Raw genomic sequence first — 19,562 nt, forward strand, 5'->3', positions numbered from 1 at the left:
AACAAATGCAATGCCTAGTGTTAATGTTACATGAAGCAACAGCATACATATGTCAATATTGCTAAATTCAATGGAGATTTAATTTATTTGGATCTATTTGTTAAAGCATAAGAACTTTTGTACAAGTTTCATTATTATAAATTGTTTTGATTAATTTTTAATGTTATAGTGTAGGGAGATAATTTTTTTCCCCAAGTGTAGCATGTTATAAATAACTAAACTTGCTCCTTGATTTAGGGAATGGAACAATATTGGGAATTGAGAGCACAAGATTTAGTAACAGACTTGAGTTTGAATCCCTGCTCTGTCATTTACTAGCTAGGTGATCCCGAGTCAGTTATTTATTTCTCTAGGCCATGTTTTCCTCACCTGCCTAAGGGGGTAGATAATGACAGTACTTGTCTCCCAGAATTATTGCCAGGATTAAAAGAGAAAGTATATAGGATTTAAGATGGTGCTGAGCACATGGTTAGGACTTGATAAATAGTAGCCACCACTTAGAGTTATTGTTTTTTGTTGTGTTTTGTTTTTTTTGAGACAGAGTCTTGCTCTGTTGCCCAGGCTGGAGTGCAGTGACACAATCTCAGCTCACTGCAGCCTCCACCTCCCAGGTTCAAGGAATTCTCCTGCTTCAGCCTCCTGAGTAACTGGGACTACAGGTGCCCGCCACCATGCCTGGCTAATTTTTTAAAGTTTTTTATTTTTAATAGAGAGAGGGTTTTGCCACATTGGCCAGGCTGGTCTTGAACTCTTGACCTCAGACAGTCTGCCCGCCTCACCTCCCAAAGTGCTGGGATTACAGGCGTGAGCACTGAGGAATAGTGGCAGAAGAGAAGAACTTTTGTTCGTTTCCCTCCTCTAGAATGTCACAGTTTAAACAACTTATATAGGGGATAGGAATGTGACATTTATAGGTTTAGGTTCGAAATAATTTTTGAAACTCCTTTTAGCCTTCAATTTTGCTTCTTTCTTTATATCATTTTTATATGACAGGCTATCAGGTAACCTAAATTCCAGATTTTAGTTTTATTCTCTATTATTCCTTATTTCAATTTGACTAAGCAATAAAAGGGCTATAAATCAAATAGGAGGGCAAAAAAAAAAAAGAGTGAAGAGCTTTATGTAACTAGATAAATTACATATAAACTAGGTAATCAACTTCCCTAATTGACTTTTTTTTTTGCGTGATGGAGTTTCACTCTTGTTGCCCAGGCTGGAGTGCAATGGTGTGATCCTGGCTCACTGCAACCTTCACTTCCCAAGTACAAGTGATTCTCCTGTCTCAGCCTCCCAAGTTGCTTGGATTACAGGCATGCACCACAATGCCTGGCTAATTTTTTTGTATTTAGTAGGGAGGAGGTTTTACCATGTTAGTTAGGCTGGTCGCGAACTCCTGACCTCAGGTGACCCACCTGCTTCAGCCTCCCAGAGTGCTGGGATTACAGGTGTGCACCACTGCACCTGGCCACTAATTGACTTTTTAAGGCATTTTATCCTATGAGCCTGTTTGCTCTGGCTCCTGTTCATCTGGATTTCTAGATGAAAAGTAGGTCATGAACACTCATTGAAAATCATCGATCCGGGCATGGTGGCTCATGCCCGTAATTCTAGCACTCTGGGAGGCTGAGGCAGGTGGATCACCTGAGGTCAGGAGTTCAAGACCAGCCTGGCCAACCTGGCAAAACCCCATCTCTACCAAAAATACAAAAATGAGCCAGATGTGGTGGTAGATGCCTATAATCCCAGCTACTTGGGAGGCTGAGGCTTGAGAATCACTTGAAACCAAGAGGCGGAGGTTGTAGTGAGCCGAGATTGCGCCACTGCACTCCAGCCTCGGGGGTAGAACAAGAGTCTGTCTCAAAAATAAAAGCGGGGGAAAAACAAATCATCAAAAACTGGAGTATGGACCCCTGAGTGCTTTCAAGACAGATTCCAATCTGTACCTGGTGTTGACTCCAAAGTTGCTCACTTGCCCCAAAGAAAAGGACAGAGATAAGGAGGCTGGGGTTTGAGGTTAAAATGTATGTATCAACAGCCAGGTGGGTCAGAGTTGTGGATGAGAGGGCCCAGTAGAGCAGGAGGTACGAGTGTATGGTTTTTATGTGTTGCTGCCACAGGAAATTTTCCAAGGTTTTCACGTCAGCCACAAGGATCAGAGGAGGAAAGCCATTCTGTATGAGCTTTTTCACCTCCTTTACACTATCTTTAATTATATAGCACCAGGATGGACCAGGGAAAATTTGCTAGAGTACTAAGGCTTTTATGATTTGAGGCCCTGTTTTTGCAGTTTAGACAGATATATTTTTCCAGGATATATCTGTCTGTAGGATTTCCAATTCCTACTGAAGCCATATGGAGATACCACATCTGTACCATCTATTCTTACTCTCCAGTCACCTAGCCAAGAAATGCAAATTTCCAAGTAAAATTATGAGTTATCATTGCTTTTTTGAATTTGTTTAAGGAGATACTTGAGAGAAGGATATTTGAAGAATTTACTGTTTCTGGATGAAGCTAGCTGGTGAGATCACTAGGTGTATCTACATTGGATAGCTATTACTCTTTTTTTTTTTTTGAGATGAAGTTTCGCTCTTGTTGCCCAGGCTGGAGTGCAGTGTTCCAATCCCGTCACTGCAACCTCTGCCTCCCAGGTTCAAGTGATTCTCCTGCCTCAGCCTCCCAAGTAGCTGGGATTACAGGTGCCTGCCAACACGCCCAGCTAATTTTTTGTATTTTTAATAGAGACAGAGTTTTGCTATGTTGGCCGGGCTGTACTTGACCTCCTGACCTCAAGTGATCCACCTGCCTCCTCAAATAGCTATTATTCTAATTGGTACCTGTGTCAGATTATATCACAGATTACAAGAAGAGAGTGTTCAGAAGGCCATTTAGTTCACCTTTCTTACCCCTCTGCAAGATTACCTGCAAGCCCTTCAAGATAAGATTTTTTGGCCTGAGAGTTGGCTCACACCTGTAATCCCAGTACTTTGGGAGGCCAACTGGGAGGATTGCTTGAGGCCAGGAGTTGAAGACCAGCCTGGACAACAAAGCGAGATCCCTATCTCTACAAAAAAATTTAAAAATTTTGAAATGTGTTGTGTTTCTGTAGGCCTAGTTACTCAAGAGGCTGAGATGGGAGGATTGCTTAAGCTCAGGAGTTTGAGGCTGTCGGGAACTACGATTGTGCCACTGCATCCATCTAGCCTGTGTGATAGAGTGAGGTCCTGTCAAAAAAAAAGTTGTTTACCCTGTTCTTAATTATATCAAGAAATTGTGATTGTACCCAAGTAACCTGAAGCAAGATCAGTAATATATAATTCTTCAGAGTTGAGAAATTCATCCTTCTGTATCAATTAAATATTTCTCTTAATTTAAAGCCATTTTAGATCTATCTCCTTTCATTAAATAAATACTTGGGTTTTTTTCTTTCTTATTAAGAAATCCTTCATATGCTTGATGACTGTCCTCAGGTCACTCCTAAACGTTCCCTTTTTTCAAACTGAATTTTACTCATGTCTTATGAAATCCTCTGAATAGTTTTCCTGCTTTTTCTAGAATTAGAAATAGCTAACATTTTTTTAGACACATAACATGTGCTAGGGACTATGCTAAGTTCTGTAATTATATGATACTTCTTAATTCTCATAATCATGTTGTGAGATAGGGAAGTATTCTCACCTTACATGTGAGGAAACTGAGGCTCAGATAAGTTAAGTAACCTGACTGTAGCTTGTAAGTGGCAGAGATGGGATTTGAATCTAGGGTCAGTTGACTCCCAAACCAGAACTCCTAATCACCAGGTTACACTAGACTATCTTTAAGCTACCCACTCCAAAATCACATTTAAAAAAAATAATGATTACAGCTTAGCAGTTTTCTAACAAAGATGGAAACAGTACTGAATTTAGGATTAATCAGGCTCCTATTAATATGTTCTTTTAGTAGTATTATCTTGTTAATTTTTAGGACAAAAACCCTATATACCACCTATGTAAGAATATTCTGATTATTACCCTCCACATGTTTTCATAGCCTCTGAAAATAAAAAGACCATTTCCACATAGTCCTCTCTTTGTTATTTACTCAGTACCAATGGAGTGCTTGGCATTTAGAGAAACAGAGTGTCTTCTGTCTGGGAGGGGTCTTACCTATTTGAGATAGTTGAGACTGCTTCCTAAAGCTGGTAAGGTTAAAAAAATGGAAGAACAGGAAACCAAACACCACATGTTCTCACTGAGAAGTGGGTGTTGAACAGTGAGAACACACAGACACAGGGAGGGGAGAACATGATACACCAGGGCCTGAGGGGTGGGGGTCTAGGGGAGGAATAGCAGGGGGTGGGGGGATAGGGGAGGGATAGCATTAGGAGAAATACCTAACGTAGATGACAGGGTGATGGTGGCAGCAAACCACCACTATCGCATGTGTATACCTATGTAACAAACCTGCACGATCTGCACATGTACCCCAGAACTTAAAGTATAATAAATAAATTCTTTTTAAATGAAATGAGTCTAGGAAATATTAATAGGTTAGCCATACCAGAATGGGTCTTTGAGACCCATTCTAGTTGAGTAAGGTGAGATGATTGCAGGGTCTTCCAACATTAGAGAGGAATTTCAACTCAGGAAGAAAGGAGAAGGGTAAAGCAGGATTTTTCTGGAGACAGGTGATATACAATAGTCACTGTGAAGAATGAAGTATAATGATGGAAACATGTTTGTCTGCTCTCCATAGATGTCCTGTGGGCATCTTAAAATCAACCTGTCTAAACCAGTATTCATCACCCCGCCCCTCCCTGAAACCTGATTTCTCTTTCTGAATCCTTTACCATCAACTCTTCATTCTTCCATATCAGTCACGTCGATTCTATTTGTGAGATGTCTCTTCCTTTTCTTTCTTAATGCTACCCCTTGTCCAGTCTTGCTCCTCCCAGCCTTCCAACATACTGCTGGTAATTACTTGATCTCTGCTTTTTAAAGCTAATGCCACTTTTTAACTGGAAACCTTTCATGATTTCTTACTGCATTCAATATAATGTCCGGAGGCCTCAGCCTGCCATTCAGAAGCCTTGTCTTAACCTACTTTTCCTGTCCTTATCTCATTCTCTCTCCTCTGGGTTTTCCAAAGCATCCTGTGTGTGTCCCCACTGTGGTGAATGTACAGATGTTCACCTCTGCCTGTGGCTCTGTTTTCCTTCTAGCTGCTTCTCAAAAGTTCTATTTGTTTTTGAGATCCGGCTCAAACTTCACACTTTGTTTCTGTCACATAGCATAACAATATGCATTGTGTTTGATACACAGGTGCAAGCCTTTCTTCTCCACTGTATTGTGGTCTCTGGGAGAGTAAGACGTATTCTCTTTGCCCAGCCTAGCATGACTTGGGGATAATGCATAGAAAACTCTTAATGTGGTGCTTGATGTCTTCTTTGTGCTCAATAGTGTTCTAATAAATAACTGGACACTCATTGTTGGTGGAATTTGAAGACGGAAAGGGCTTCAGCTGGATAATAGTGTGAAACCTTGGTAACAGGCTAGGTATAAATTGACCACAGAAGTCCTGGCGTAGCGCAAAACTCTTTTGTTTTGGTTAGTTAGTGTTATAGTGTTTCCAACTTAACAGTTTGAAAAGGGAGAAGAGCAACTTAGAGGGAAAAATCAGGTTGGTTATATTTTTCCGGAGAGTGGAGAGCTGTGTATGACTCAAACATGAGAGTTTTCATGTCTCTTCAAGCTTCACTCCCTCAGTATGGTTTCGTGTTTGTTGTTTCCTTAGGCATTGTATTGTCAAGGCCCCATATAGTATAGAGTTTAGAATTCACCTGTTTATCAGATACTTGAGTGCCCACTTTCTACCAGCACAATGCTAGGTACTTTGAATGTAAACATGAATAAATATGGTTTTGCCTGAGAGGTATGTAAAGAATGGGACAGGAGTGCTGGGAAAGAGGATCACAATTAATTATGAGAAGTCAGAAAGCTCCATAGAAAGTGACATTCGAAATGTGTTTCACCAGGAGAGTAATACTATGGAAGTCAAAGACGAAGAGTTTCAAGGAAGAGAAAGTGGTCAAAAAATATTAAATAAATATTACATGCCAGTACTATTTATAGTAGAGTGTGTGATTTACTTAGCATTCACTTAGCAAAATGGAATACCCACGTTGTAATACTTTGCTTTCTACAATCACAGAAGCTGAAGATTCCAGGTGACTATCCGTGCTAGGAAATCCTTAGAGCAGTGGTACCTAACCAGCTCTACTAAATCAGAAAAGGGGCACAGGTAAGGGTTGTGTTGCAGAGAGATATCTGTTTTTTTGTGTTTTTTTTTGAGAGGGAGTCTCTCTCTGTCACCCAGGCTGGAGGGCAGTGGCGCAATCTTCGCTCACTGCAACCTCCACAGCTTCCCAAGTAGCTGGGATTACAGGCGTGCGCCATTATGCCTAGCTAATTTTTTTGTATTTTTAGTAGAAACAGGGTTTCACCATGTTAGCCAGGATGATCTCGATCTCCTGACCTCGTGATCCACCTGCCTTGACCTCCCAAATTGCTGGGATTACAGGCGTGAGCCACCACGCCTGGCCGAAGACAGGGATCTTTTGAAAAAGGTTCCCAGGTGATTTTTTTGATGAACACCCCCAGTTATGGACCATTACCTTGGGTCAGGGCTTGGCACACTATCTGTAAAGAACCAGACAATATTTAAGGTTTTGCAAGCTATGTGGTCTCAGTTGAAATCACAGACAATACACAAAGAAATTAGTATGGCTGCGTTTTAATTATACTATTTACAAAAACAAGTGCAGGCCTGATTAGGGCCACAGGATGCCTTCTATAGGGAGGAAAAGAGGTAAATTTTCTTCCTAAAGGTTTGTTCAATGGCTTCATTGTCATCTGTGTAGCCAAGTGTACATGCATTGTGAATGTATTCATATAAATGTGAGTTTTTTAAAAAGCTCCAATTACAGCATGCAGATTAATTTTAATGTATGCAGATATTTTACCAGTCATTTATATTAAAATGAACTTTGCTTTACTTTTGAGGTGATAAAGGAGAATGAATGTAAGGTCAAAGAGAACTTGAAGTGTAATGATGGAGAAAATTGGGTCTTTGGCTATTACTGAATACGTATTTTTTAATGCATAATTTTTTTATTTGCCTCCATTTAATACTTTTTGGTAATTGAGAATACTGTAAATTAATTTTATTATAAAATCCTCATTTATTTTTGCTAATGGAGGAGAACCAAAACTGATAATATAAAAAAACTCGTTCCTGGTTTTGGGGGATATCTCAGTACTTACTTGAGCATAGATGCGTACGTGTTATTCTTCACAGACTATAGCAAGCGGCATAGCAGTTTTGAATACCCTCAACTGGAAAAACCCATACCTGAGAACAGCTTCAGCATAAAAATCTGAGCTCAGAAAACGTCTGTCTGAATCTTTCATCTAAACAAAAAGAAATTTCAGAAACTCCAGTAAGAGAATTTATATTCCTCATCAATCATGATGCAGAAGTTTGGATAGAGTTGGAGTGTGTGATATTCTCAGCAAGGTCAGGAGGTGAGGTTAAGGCTTAGTTCATTTTCCCTCCAATTTCCAAGAGATCTGAAATAATCTATTCAGTAACTGCTTAGATTTAGTCTGTTAAATCTAGTAAAAAGTTAACAAGTACTTTTCAGTGGCCCTATTTTTTAGAAGCACCTGGAATTTAAGGTCCTAATCTGTTTTTCAAGCAATTTATCACTTTTCAATGACTGACAACTTTCAGATTTCACTGTTGTTTTCTGGCTTTCCATTTAAACCTTGTAAGTAGTATTAAATTCGTGTTTTTATGAGACCTCCTTCAAAATGCCATATTTTTAAACAATAGTAACTAAAGGATCAAACTGAAGCAGTTAGGAGTTCATATTCCACCCTGCCATGAAGTAGCACTTTTTAAGACATTTTTAACACATCAATTTAACAAATAAAAACTAAAACATCAGTTAACCAGATAATTCAGAGCCACTCTGTTCTCTGGTTATTTGGATATGTCAGGTATTACCATAAATAAAGCAGTGAAGCTGGAGTTATGGAGCCTTGGGGCATCTCTGAAAACTTGCCCTCCACTGTACTGTCACTTTCTAGTTTTTATTGGAGGTAGTATTATCTGTTATTAAAAACGAAGCAAAAAACCAAACACCTGCATTAGGTAAGCTGCTCTCCCTTTGTTTTTGGCTCATATCCCCTGTGAAAATATCTACAAGAGCTTTTGGCATTTTTCTCTTTGCCTACAGGCTGAAGAACGTGACCTCTTTTTGTACCTTCATTTGCCTTGTCTGTGCATTTGTAGCAGTTTTCTTGAGAACAGTAACTACTTGGCTGTGAGAATGTATATCTATTCACTGGTAGTCAATTACTGACAGACATATTAGATATAAAACAATGAAGCTGGACAAAGCAAAGTTGCAGACAGCCTTTCCTCTGTCAGTTCCCTGTGGCTCTGTCTGACCATTAGGTTCCAGCTTTTCCCCAGCAGCCTTCTCTTTTCGCCTGTCGTAGAAGTTGGCAATCTCATTTTCATTTTACTCCCCTATAGTTACTGAGAAAGCAATATTTTTCCTTTTGCTTATTAAGACTTCTTTTTGCAAACTGAATTTCAGTCCTATGCTAGTTGACTGAGGAGCAGGTATGTCCCAGCCTGTGGCTTCTACCCGACATGAGCTAAATCTCCGTCCGTTTAGTTCCTTGTGTTTCGTCTCATGTATGACTTAGCTTCTCTTTCATCAATGAGTCAGCTCCTTGAGACTCTGCTTATGTCGCACAATTTCACCTTAAGTTAGTGTCGCTTCTAATAACGCTATAGAGATGCTCTGCAAGTATCTGTAATAAGACAGGGCCTCTTTTTCCAATATCCCTAATTTGGAGCTGGTAATTAAATACTAAGGTTTACTAGGTGGACTAGGTAGCAAACTAAATAGGGAAGTAAGAGAAAAATCATTATTAATGAAGTTTTCACCTCTATCTAAATCAAGAACTTGAAATCAGGATACGAGCAGGATAAGCTGAGAATGAACATGTATGCCTATGTTGGAAGCAGGAAATTAGCCCTCCACAGAGTATTTGATGTATGGTACGGGCCTTTTTTGGGGGGGGAGTTGGGGAGAGATCCACCACTGTTCTTAAAAAAAACATGCTTCTGGCCAGGCGTGGTGGCTCACACCTATAATCCCAGCACTTTGGGGATCCGAGGCAAGTGGATCACCTGAGGTCGGGAGTTCGAGACCAGTCTGATCAACATGGAGAAACTCTGTCTCTTCTAAAAATACAAAATTAGCCAGGCATGGTGGCGCGTGCCTGTAATCCCAGCTACTCGGGAGGCTGAGGCAGAAGAATCGCTTGAACCTGGGAGGCGGAGGTTGGCGGTGAGCAAGGATCGCACCATTGTACCCCAGCCTGGGCAACAAGAGCAAAACTCCCATCTCAAAAAGAAAAAAAAAACCATTCAGGTTAACTTTCATTTTTGTACGTTTGAGGGAGCCGTGGATACCGTGCAAGCATGATACATGGCAGCTGACAGTTATTCTGCTGAAGGCCGGGTAGGGACTGTGGTAAATTGGAGAGCAAATGTTTTGTGTAAAGGAGGGCTACTGGGGCCATTATTAGGGTATAACCAACTGGTACCTTGTGGTAGGGGTTCCCCATTTTTTCACCTTTTTCTAGAGAAGGCCTCTTTATTTTTATTTCCTATAACATTTTTTAAGCCGGACTAGCCACCTATCTGGTTTCTCAGCTTCTTTAACTTTTCTTTTTATCTCATCTGAGTTCTCAACCTTGTTTCTAGCAGGGCGAATCTTTTTCCCAAAACAGTCTTGCCACTATTCATTCTGTGCTCCTCCAACGGATTGTTCTCCACAATTTCACCATTCCTAGTCCTAGATCAGAATGTTTACATGTTTTTAGGAGTAGCTGAAGATAATTAAGTTAAATCTGCAGGTATTAGAAACATGAATGGGAAAAAATAAGATTAAAATCTTCAATAACAGAGTATGCTTGCAAGGACATACTTGCTGAGCACTACTTTGTAAGGCACAGTGTTAGTCTTTAGAAAAAAATTTGGTCTAGAAGGAATTGATTGATAAAATTATGTATTTATAAAGATAATTAGCCATATAATGGAGTAAAATAAGAGCCAAAAAACTGTATGTATCTTAAGTCCCATAGGAGTTTAGAGAAAAAGGATTATTTTAGAGGTTGGAATAGAACATGGTAGACTAAGATAATTTTCCCCTTTTGTATTCATAGGTAAGCAAGCAAATGGAAACATTGTATTTTGGTTTTATTATGGATAGTTTTTGCTATTTTGTTAGTACCTTGCCAGAAATTTGACTGTTTGTATGTGAATGCTGCATAAAATAGGTCCTATGAATTCTAATTTAGCAAAGTTCCAACTCCTAACCTTGTAAAGAAGTTTCCACTCCGAAAATACTTTTTATTGGTATGTCTTCCTCTTTCTTGTCTTTCTTGTGTGAAACTAACTATAAAAATAAAGTAAGCTTTAAAAAAGTATCTGTCCTGAGTAGCTGCAGTTAACTGGTTATTTGCAAAATGCATTTATTTCACCATAGCAGCTTAAAACCAGTTACTTTGGGCAGATTTAAATTTATAACCAGCCAAAAACTGTTTTAGTATATTTTGGGCTTTTGATTCCCATCTTATTTTCACCATATTGAAAGATGAGTATTGAAAGCATTTACTAGAGATTTCCTAATTTGTTTCTTAAATGATTTTTTTTTTTTTTTTTTGCCTAGAAAACTACTTTTGCCCATGGTAGAAAAATCGGAAAATACAGGCCATTATGAAGAAAACCAGCCACCCAGAGATAGCCACTTAGCATTTTGCTGTTTTTACTTCCATCTGTTTTAAAGAATCTGTGTTATAAACATAGTTGGGATCATAATTCACATAGTTTTGTATCCTGCCTCATTTTTTCACTTAACATTATACATAGATCTTCCTGTGCCATTACAATCTTTTTGAAAAGAGTGGCTGTAGAACATTCTCTCATATGTATATACTATAATTTATTTAAACATTTTTCAATTGTTGTTTTCCATAGGTAGTTTGACATGTTGTACTGTTCCAAATAATTCTGCAGTGAATGAGCTTCTGCATAAATTGCTTAAGTCTGATGATTTTTTAGACTAGGTTTATAAATTACTGGCTCAGAGAATACAGATTTTTAAAAAATCTTTGTTGAATCAATCAAATTGCTTTCTAGAGAGCATGTATCAATTTCCAGCTGTATACAAGAGTGCCCATCTTATCTGTATCTTGACAAGGTTGAGCTCAGTATAGTATTTGTAATGACACCTTTCTTTTCAGTTTTGCTTGCTAATTGAATTTAATAATTTTTTTTCAAAATGTACCTATCTAAACCTGCTTTAGATGTAAGTTTCAAGATAAACTACTAGCCATAAAGTTCTTAGTGAAGTGGGTTAGTGTTTGATGCGTTCAAAAAAATAGATCGCAAAACAGTACATGTAGAATTACATTTCACATACACATTGTAATACTGTAAGGCGTCTCTGCTTGGTGAGTATGAGTGGTCTTAAAATTTCCTTTGCACTCTTTCATGTTTTCCAGAATTTCTATAATGTAATAGAACTTTGTAATTAAGCTACAGTTCAAATGTTCTACCTCCTTAAGAATTTCTAAGCCATCCAAAAGCTTTCACTTTGTGATAATTTGGCATAGTATTTCTTTTTACAGTAATACTTTGAAGTTTCTATATTTCTTTAGGGAAGAAAGGGGTATTTCTTGTATCAATAATGGGCACTGGCCCTCATGATTTCTGGGAAATAGCTGTAGTGAGAGTGTTTCTGTTTCTGATTTATATATGAGTATTTTTAAATGATAGCCTGAACGAGAGTTTGAGTATTTGACTTGCTTAGAGAAATGTAAGAAATTTTATTGGAATTTATATTAGCCTCTTGGTACAACAATATTGCTTGGAGGCGAAGTAATCCAAAAGTTAGGAATGCTAAGTGTTCTTTGTGTTCAAATTAATAAAATGAGAGATGGGAACACTTTAGAACAAGGTGTCCAGCAGCCAAGAAACAAATGAAGAGTTTTCATATTTAGCTTGTTGTAAATCTGTTTTGGCATGGCATTTATAGCTAAATGGCCTCATTATAAAAGTTCACTTGGTACAGTACATTATGATACGTTGATCAAAACCACTGAAAATCATTGTTATCTACCGTTTTAAAGATGACTTTTTTCCTAAATGTAGTGCATAAACTAGTTAATATGAATTATCCATTAAATTCAAAAGGTAAGGCATATTAAAATACATTGAAAGAATCTGTTGTTTTATCTGTTTTCCTGAATTCATAATGCAAGAGGTAAGTGACATAGATTAAATTGAAGTAGCCAAGCATTTTTTTCACAATGTAGTCAACTTGGCATCACAAAATAGTCTCAGAACTCAAGGTATTTAAAAAGCTACCTAATTCTTTTATCCTCTCTCCTTCCCTCACTTTAAATGGATTTTACTAGGTTCTCAAATAGTAATTATGTGAGATTCTTTTTTTTCCCCACAGAGTCTCATTAATTAAGTGGAATTTTTTTTTTCAGATGGAGTCTTGCTCTGTTGCGTAGGCTAGAGGAGTGCAGTGGCATAATCTCAGCTCACTGCAACCTCCGCCTCCCGGGTTCCAGCAATTCTCCTTCCTCAGCCTCCCGAGTAGCTGGGATTATAGGCATGTGCCACCACACGCAGCTAATTTTTTTGTCTTTTTATAGAGATGGGGTTTCACCATATTGGCCAGGCTGATTTTGAACTCCTGACCTTGTGATCCACCCGCTCGGCCTCCCAAAGTGCTGGAATTTACAGACATGAGCCACCACGCCCGACAATTAAGTGGAAATTTTAAGGAAAACATTTTTTTCTGGTATGATACATTTTCTCCAGTTACTTATACCCAGGAAGATCTGGACTGCATAAAAAGATCTAACTCTTTTATAATGTTATGTACAGCTCACATTCCTGAATTGCAGGATTTCCAATTTTCTCTTGACCATAATGAAACAATAGACATGAATAACATTCTGTTAATTTTGTCAGTGTTTAACATGGGAAAAAAATACCCCAGAAGAATTTTATTCAGGTTATTCTAAGGAGAGAAAACAGGAAAAATAGCATTAATTACAAAAGTTTTCAAAAACCAATTTGTTTTCGTTGACAGAAACTGATATGTCTCTAATCTGATACACAGCCTTAGAAAGTCAAATACTAAGAATATTATTTTGTCTTTTTGCTGTAGATGTGTTCTTTGTGCCATTGTCCTGGAGCAACAATTGGTTGTGATGTGAAAACATGTCACAGGACATACCACTACCACTGTGCATTGCATGATAAAGCTCAAATACGAGAGAAACCTTCACAAGGAATTTACATGTAATTATTTAAGTTTTTTTTTTAGCAATCATACTTTCTTGGGGCTTTCATAAAAATTTTTCCCATTTTAAAGCATTTCATCATCATCATCATCATAAAGGGTGTTTTTGATAAGAAATTTAAAATCGTACAGGAAGTTTAATAGTATTTTTTAAATCCGGCTTGTGAGTGGGGTGAAGTATACTGCTCATTTTCTTAATTTGAAAAGTGAGTTTAATTTAGTTTGCTTACTTAGTAATTTTTGATTTCTTCATTTTTTATAGGGTCTATTGCCGAAAACACAAGAAAACTGCACATAACTCTGAAGGTATGTCATTCAGCCACATTTCAGCCACTTTTCAGTTTCAAGATGAAATCTGAGTACAACATAGTGAATTGTGCTACATTAATTTTAACCATAAGACATATCTCAACATTCAGAACATTTAGAAGAATTGAGAAAAGTGTTAGGATAAACTAATGTGCATAGTGAAAAAGATCTGAACTTTTTTTTTTCTAGACAGAGTCTTGCTCTGTTGCCCAGGCTACAGTGCAGTGGCGTGTTCTCTGCTCACTGCAACCACCACCTCCCAGGTTCAAGTGATTCTCCTGCCTCAGCCTCCTGAGTAGCTGAGATTATAGGTGCATGCCACCACACCCAGCTAATTTTTGTAATTTTCGTAGAGATGGGGTTTCACCGTGTTAGCCAGGCTGGTCTTGAACTCCTGACCTTGTGGTCCACCTGCCTCGGCCTCCCAAAGTGCTAGGATTGCAGGCGTGAGCCACTGCGCCCAGCCAAGATCTGAACTTTTAAGAAAACTTTCACCCCAAAGTTTTTGTAAAGTTTATGTTGAAAGTTGTATATGTAAAGTATATGCATTTCCACCTTTCATTATTTCAGATTTTAACAGTGCATTTATTTCATACTAAGATTGTAATGGCCCTATATGGTTTTTTTCTTAATTTTTAAGAAAATTTTTTATTTTTATCTTTTTGAGACAGAGTCTCCCTCCGTCTCCCAGGCTGGAGTGCAGTGGCATGATCTCAGCTCACTATAACCTCTGCCTCCCGGGTTGTAGTGATTCTCCTGCCTCAGCCTCCCAAGTAGCTGGGACTACAGGAACATGCCACCATGCCCAGCTAATTTTTGTGTTTTTAGTAGAGACGAGGTTTTACCATGTTGGCTAATTTTTGTATTTTTAGTAGAGACGGAGTTTCACCATGTTGGCCAGGATGGTCTCAATCTCTTGACGTCGTGATCCACCTGCCTCTCGGCCTCCCAAAGTGCTGGGATTACAGGAGTGAGCCACTGTGCTCAGCCTGGTTTTTTTCTTCATTTATTTTAAATTTTTGTGAGTACAGATATATATATTTATGGGGTACATGAAATATTTTAGTATCTTTGGTAAGAAGTTGTGCTGGTGGCTGCGTGTTTCTTTCTTTCTTTCTTTTTTTTTTTTTTGAGACCGAGTCTCACTGTGTCGCCCCGAATGCAGTGGCGCAATCTCTGCTTACTGTAACCTCTGTCTCCCAGGTTCAAGGGATTCTTCTGCCTCAGCCTCCTGAGTAGCTGGGATTACAGGTGCCTGCCACTATGCCCAGCTAATTTTGGTATTTTTAGTAGAGACAGGGTTTCACCCTTTTGGCCAGGTTGGTCTCGAATTCCTGACCTCAGGTGATACACTGTCTTCAGCTTCCCAAAGTGCTGGGAATTACAGGTGTAAGCCACTGTGCCTGGCCAGCTGCATGTTTCGTTAAGGATAATAATTGGGATCCTTGCTGTTGTCAGATATTATAAATGATGTGAACTTGATAATAGTAGCACATTTTGTGATCACCAGGCTTTCTGTTAAATTTTTATTCACATTTGTAATACTTAAAAAAATGCAGATGTGTTAATAAGTAACCAAATTTATAATAAAAACTTTAAAAATTATTTTTAGTGTATTTCTAATTAAATTTATACAAAACCAGGTTAGTCACATTTATATGTAACTAGCCAAATAGTACTTAGTCTGTGAAAGGTATGGGAAGGCTCTGATACTGAATTCTGACCGGTTTCAAGCCTTTTCAAACAAATAGTTTTGATACTTTTACTAGCAATATAAAATGGCTTAGATGTAATCTGATATTGTTCTATCCCTTCATTTAGATTAGAGATATTTAAAATTTTTGTGCATTTTTGAGAATATGTTGCTTAGAATTATAATGGCTTGAGCACTGTTTTAGGAATTTGTTTCTTTTATAAAGATTTACCTAATTATGGTATTTGCATGGTAAAATTAGAGGCCCTTTTTGATCTCAAGATCTTGACTTTTATGATACAAAATAGTATTGTTTCCACTTTGGACTGAAGATTAGTTTAAAGTGCTGGTTAAAAATACTGTTGTTAGCAAAATCTAATATTTAAGGTAAACTAACTGGATAAATAATAACAATGTTTTTGGAAATGGTAAATTATGATGAAAAAACCTTTATAGTGCTTTTCTTCTGTTTTCTCCTCGCTTAATTCTAGAATTGAATTGGAAAATCCTTTGTGAAAGATTGAGGTTTTCCACCTTTCATTATTTCCGATTTTAACAGTGCATTTATTTCATTCTCTTTAAGATTGTAGTTGCCCTATATGTTTTTTGTTGTTGTTAATTTATTTTTAATTTTTGGAAGTACAGAGTAGGTGTATATATTTATGGGGTACATGAGCTACCTTGATACAGGCATACAATGTGAAATAAGCACATCATGGAGAATGGGGTATCCATCCCCTCAAGCATTTATCCTTTGAGATACAAACAATACAAGTTCAGCTGAGGATTGAGACTAGGTTATGCTGTATGTTGAGCTGAGGATTGAGACTCATGATCTGGTTAATACAAGTTTGAGCACATTGAGACAGGATATTTGAGATAATTAAAAAGGATGATTAATATACACGGATTAATATAGACAGCTCCCATTTTATTCCCTGGATTTCTGAGGCTGATAGCACCATCTAGTGGTAGGCAGAAGTCACTGCAAACGATATAAAGTAGAATAATTTGGGCCATGTTTTAGCACTGAAACTTAATAGTGAGAGATCTAAATTTATACTTTTCAAGACAACTTGTCTTTTAATGTAACTGGCAGCATTATTGTAACTTCAGATTTGTGATACAATTAATTTGAATTTGGGATTCAATGTGTATGTCTAGAACATTGGGCGGGGCTTGTATCATTTTTATATATGGTGTGTTTGTATTCATTGTGAACCTTGAAAGAATAATTTTATAATTTAAATTAATAAAGCTTTATATTTATTGATTTCTGGATTTTATCGTATTGATCTAGCTCAAATTTAGTTGATTTGAGTGCTTTGTCGGAAATAGAACTTCCGATTATTCCATTGTTCTAATGGGAAGCATATGTTCTCCTTTACGATCGTGGCTTATGATGGAAGGTTGTGGGATTGTATTTCAGGGATTGTCTTTAAGGATTGTGCTGCACTGGTCTCCAGAGCAAAGAGGAATTAATGTCTATGGTAATGTCTTGGTCATTTACCATCTGTGTCTCAATACTTACTTTGCTAATACTTAGTATGATAAATACTATTAACATATCATTTAGTCTGCCATGTTAGCTTTATATAAAATGAGCTGTTTTGAAATATTAAATTTGAGAATAATTGCATAATATGGCAATTCAATTTCCCATCACAATTAAAATATTATTGAATATTAAATACCTAAAACCTATGTGATCAGTTTTGCTTCAGAAAAAACATGGACTGTGAATTTGAACAGCAATCTTAAAAATCTATATGGAGTTTTTAGCTATCATTATGTCACTAGGTTATTAGAATGCCAGTCCCAGGAGCTGTATGTATGTACCTGTTAGTGGCAGTGGGCTTAGATTAGCTGCCTATAAAATGATTTGAAACATATAAGAAAGCATTTCTAGGCCAGCTTTCATATTTGTTACCATTGTAACAAATGTACTACTCTGGTGTAGGATGTTAATAGTAACACGGGTAAGCCTCCTAATACATTTGCTTGTAAAGGGGCAGGCAATAGTTAGAAGGAAGTTAAAGGATGGCTTTTTTTCCCTTAATTAATAGACTTTATTTTAGAACACTTTTAGGTTTATAGCAAAATTGAGCGGAAAGTACAGAGTTCCCATATATCTCCTGTTCCCCAACCCCTAACACACACGCACACAGCCTATCCACTATTAATATCCCACACCAGAGTGGTACATTTGAAACAATAGATGAACCAATATTGACACATCCGAAATTCATAGTTTAAATTAGTGTACTCTTGTTGTGGTACATGCTGTGGGTTTTGACATGTGTATAATGATATGTACCTACCATTACAATATCATACAGAATCATTTCACTGCCCTGAAAATCCCCTGTGCTCCCCCTGTTCATCCCTTTTCCCTCCCAAACCTCTGGCAACCACTGATATTTTTACTCTCTCCGTAGTTGAGCCTTTTCCAGAATGTCATAGTTGGAATCATACAGTATATAGCTTTTTTCAGATTGGCCTCTTTCACTTAATTGCCTTTTATTTTTATTTATTCTTTTGAGACAGGGTCTCACTCTATCCCCTAGGCTGGAGTGCAGTGGCTCAATCATGGCTCACTGCAGCCTCAACCTCCCAGGCTCAAGTGATCCTCCTACCTCAGCCTCTTGAATAGCTAGAACCACAGGCATTTGCCACCACGCCTGGGTGGTTTTTTTAAATTTTTTTTTTTTTGTAGAAATGGGGTCTTGCCAGGTTGCCCAGGCTGGTCTTGGATTTCTGGGTTCAAGCAGTCCTCTACCTCAGCCTCTCAAAGTGCTGGGATTACAGGCATGAGCCACCACTCCCAGCCCTTGTCCTTTTTTTTTTTTTTTTTTTTGGTAAGGAGGAGAATGAATTGATACATAGACCCTTAGGAGAAAGGATGCTATGGGCAGGAAGAGATTGAAGGTCAAGTAAAAAGGATTCAGCACACGAGCAAAACAATTGGCCTCTGATAGGAGGGCATTTTCACTGTAATAGGAGGGAACGAAGGGGATAGGTGGCTCCTATCTGGTCTGTCTTCTCTGTGAAGGAGAGTTTAGGGAAAGGTGTGAGGGTTGGAAGCTGAAGGAAAGAGAATGTTTGAAAGAATAGCTATGAAGACTGGGAGAGGAAGTTTGCCTGGAGAAATGTGAGGTTTCCAGAATAGGTGGAAGGCCCAGTTGAGGTTAGTACCCATGAGTTTATGTAGTGGTTCCCATTGGTCTGGTTGTGTAACTTTTCTACCAGTAATTCCAGATCCTGTATGCGCATAGAGAAGGTGGCTAGCTGGGTAAATAAAAATTGGGATCTTGCCAAGTGAGTGTAACAAAGAAGGAAAGGGATATGGGAGTTTAGGATATTTGCAAGAGAGCAGTTTGAGGAAGGTGGGGATGGAAGTGAAGGCAGGAGAACAAGAAACAAGAAGGCATCAGTGGACTGGAGACCCTAATAGGGGTGAAGAACAATGAGAATGAAAGTACTTGGGAGAACAGACATTTGTAGTCCCAGAGAATGACGTAGGGATGTCAATAATAGAACCATTTTATGTGATTACAATGTTTTTTAGTGTGGTAAACTGGGGAGAGTAATACCCAACTTGCCAGGACACCAGTGCTCCTCCTAGTATTCTAAAGCCCTGTCTGTCCCTTTACCAATTATCTTGTCTTCTTAACCACTGTTTTCCTCATCTTTCATCTTTCTGGTTTATGTTCCATCTTCCTCCTAAGTTCTCACATCATTTAACAGTGTAAAGTAGAAAGGATATCTGGACAGAAAGTCTGAAACTGCCATCCCCTAGGTCTTAACTTGTTTAACTTACTTACCATTCCCAAGGCAAAGTGTCCTCATATATCAAATTATTTATAAATATATATATATAATTTTAGTTTTTTGGGAGTAGGGGAGGACATAATTTAGTGACAGATATGTGACAAACATTAAACCACAGTGGTGACACAGGGAAGTATTTAGAGATAAGGGGGCCATCATGGCTGCATTTTACTCTTGAACGTTTCAGGAGAAAATGTGTATGGATATTGGGAGGGAATGAATGATAAAGCAAATGTGGTAAAATACTTTGGGTGAAGGGTATGCAGGAATTTTTATGACAAC

General features: G+C 38.1%; 1 protein-coding gene across 7 annotated transcripts in view; it reads left to right on the forward strand.

The window, feature by feature from the left end:
• The window catches only part of PHF6 (PHD finger protein 6), a 77,070-nt gene that overhangs the window by 6,459 nt on the left and 51,049 nt on the right, over positions 1 to 19,562 (forward strand). For all 7 annotated transcript variants that reach the window (XM_078362891.1, XM_078362893.1, XM_078362892.1 and 4 more), the window contains 2 exons: positions 13,313 to 13,446; positions 13,710 to 13,753. In XM_078362891.1, coding sequence (XP_078219017.1) covers positions 13,313 to 13,446; positions 13,710 to 13,753 — 178 coding nt within the window. The remainder of the gene's footprint in view (positions 1 to 13,312; positions 13,447 to 13,709; positions 13,754 to 19,562) is intronic.

This window comes from Callithrix jacchus, chromosome X (assembly GCF_049354715.1).
Source record: "Callithrix jacchus isolate 240 chromosome X, calJac240_pri, whole genome shotgun sequence".
Lineage (NCBI taxonomy): Eukaryota > Metazoa > Chordata > Mammalia > Primates > Cebidae > Callithrix > Callithrix jacchus.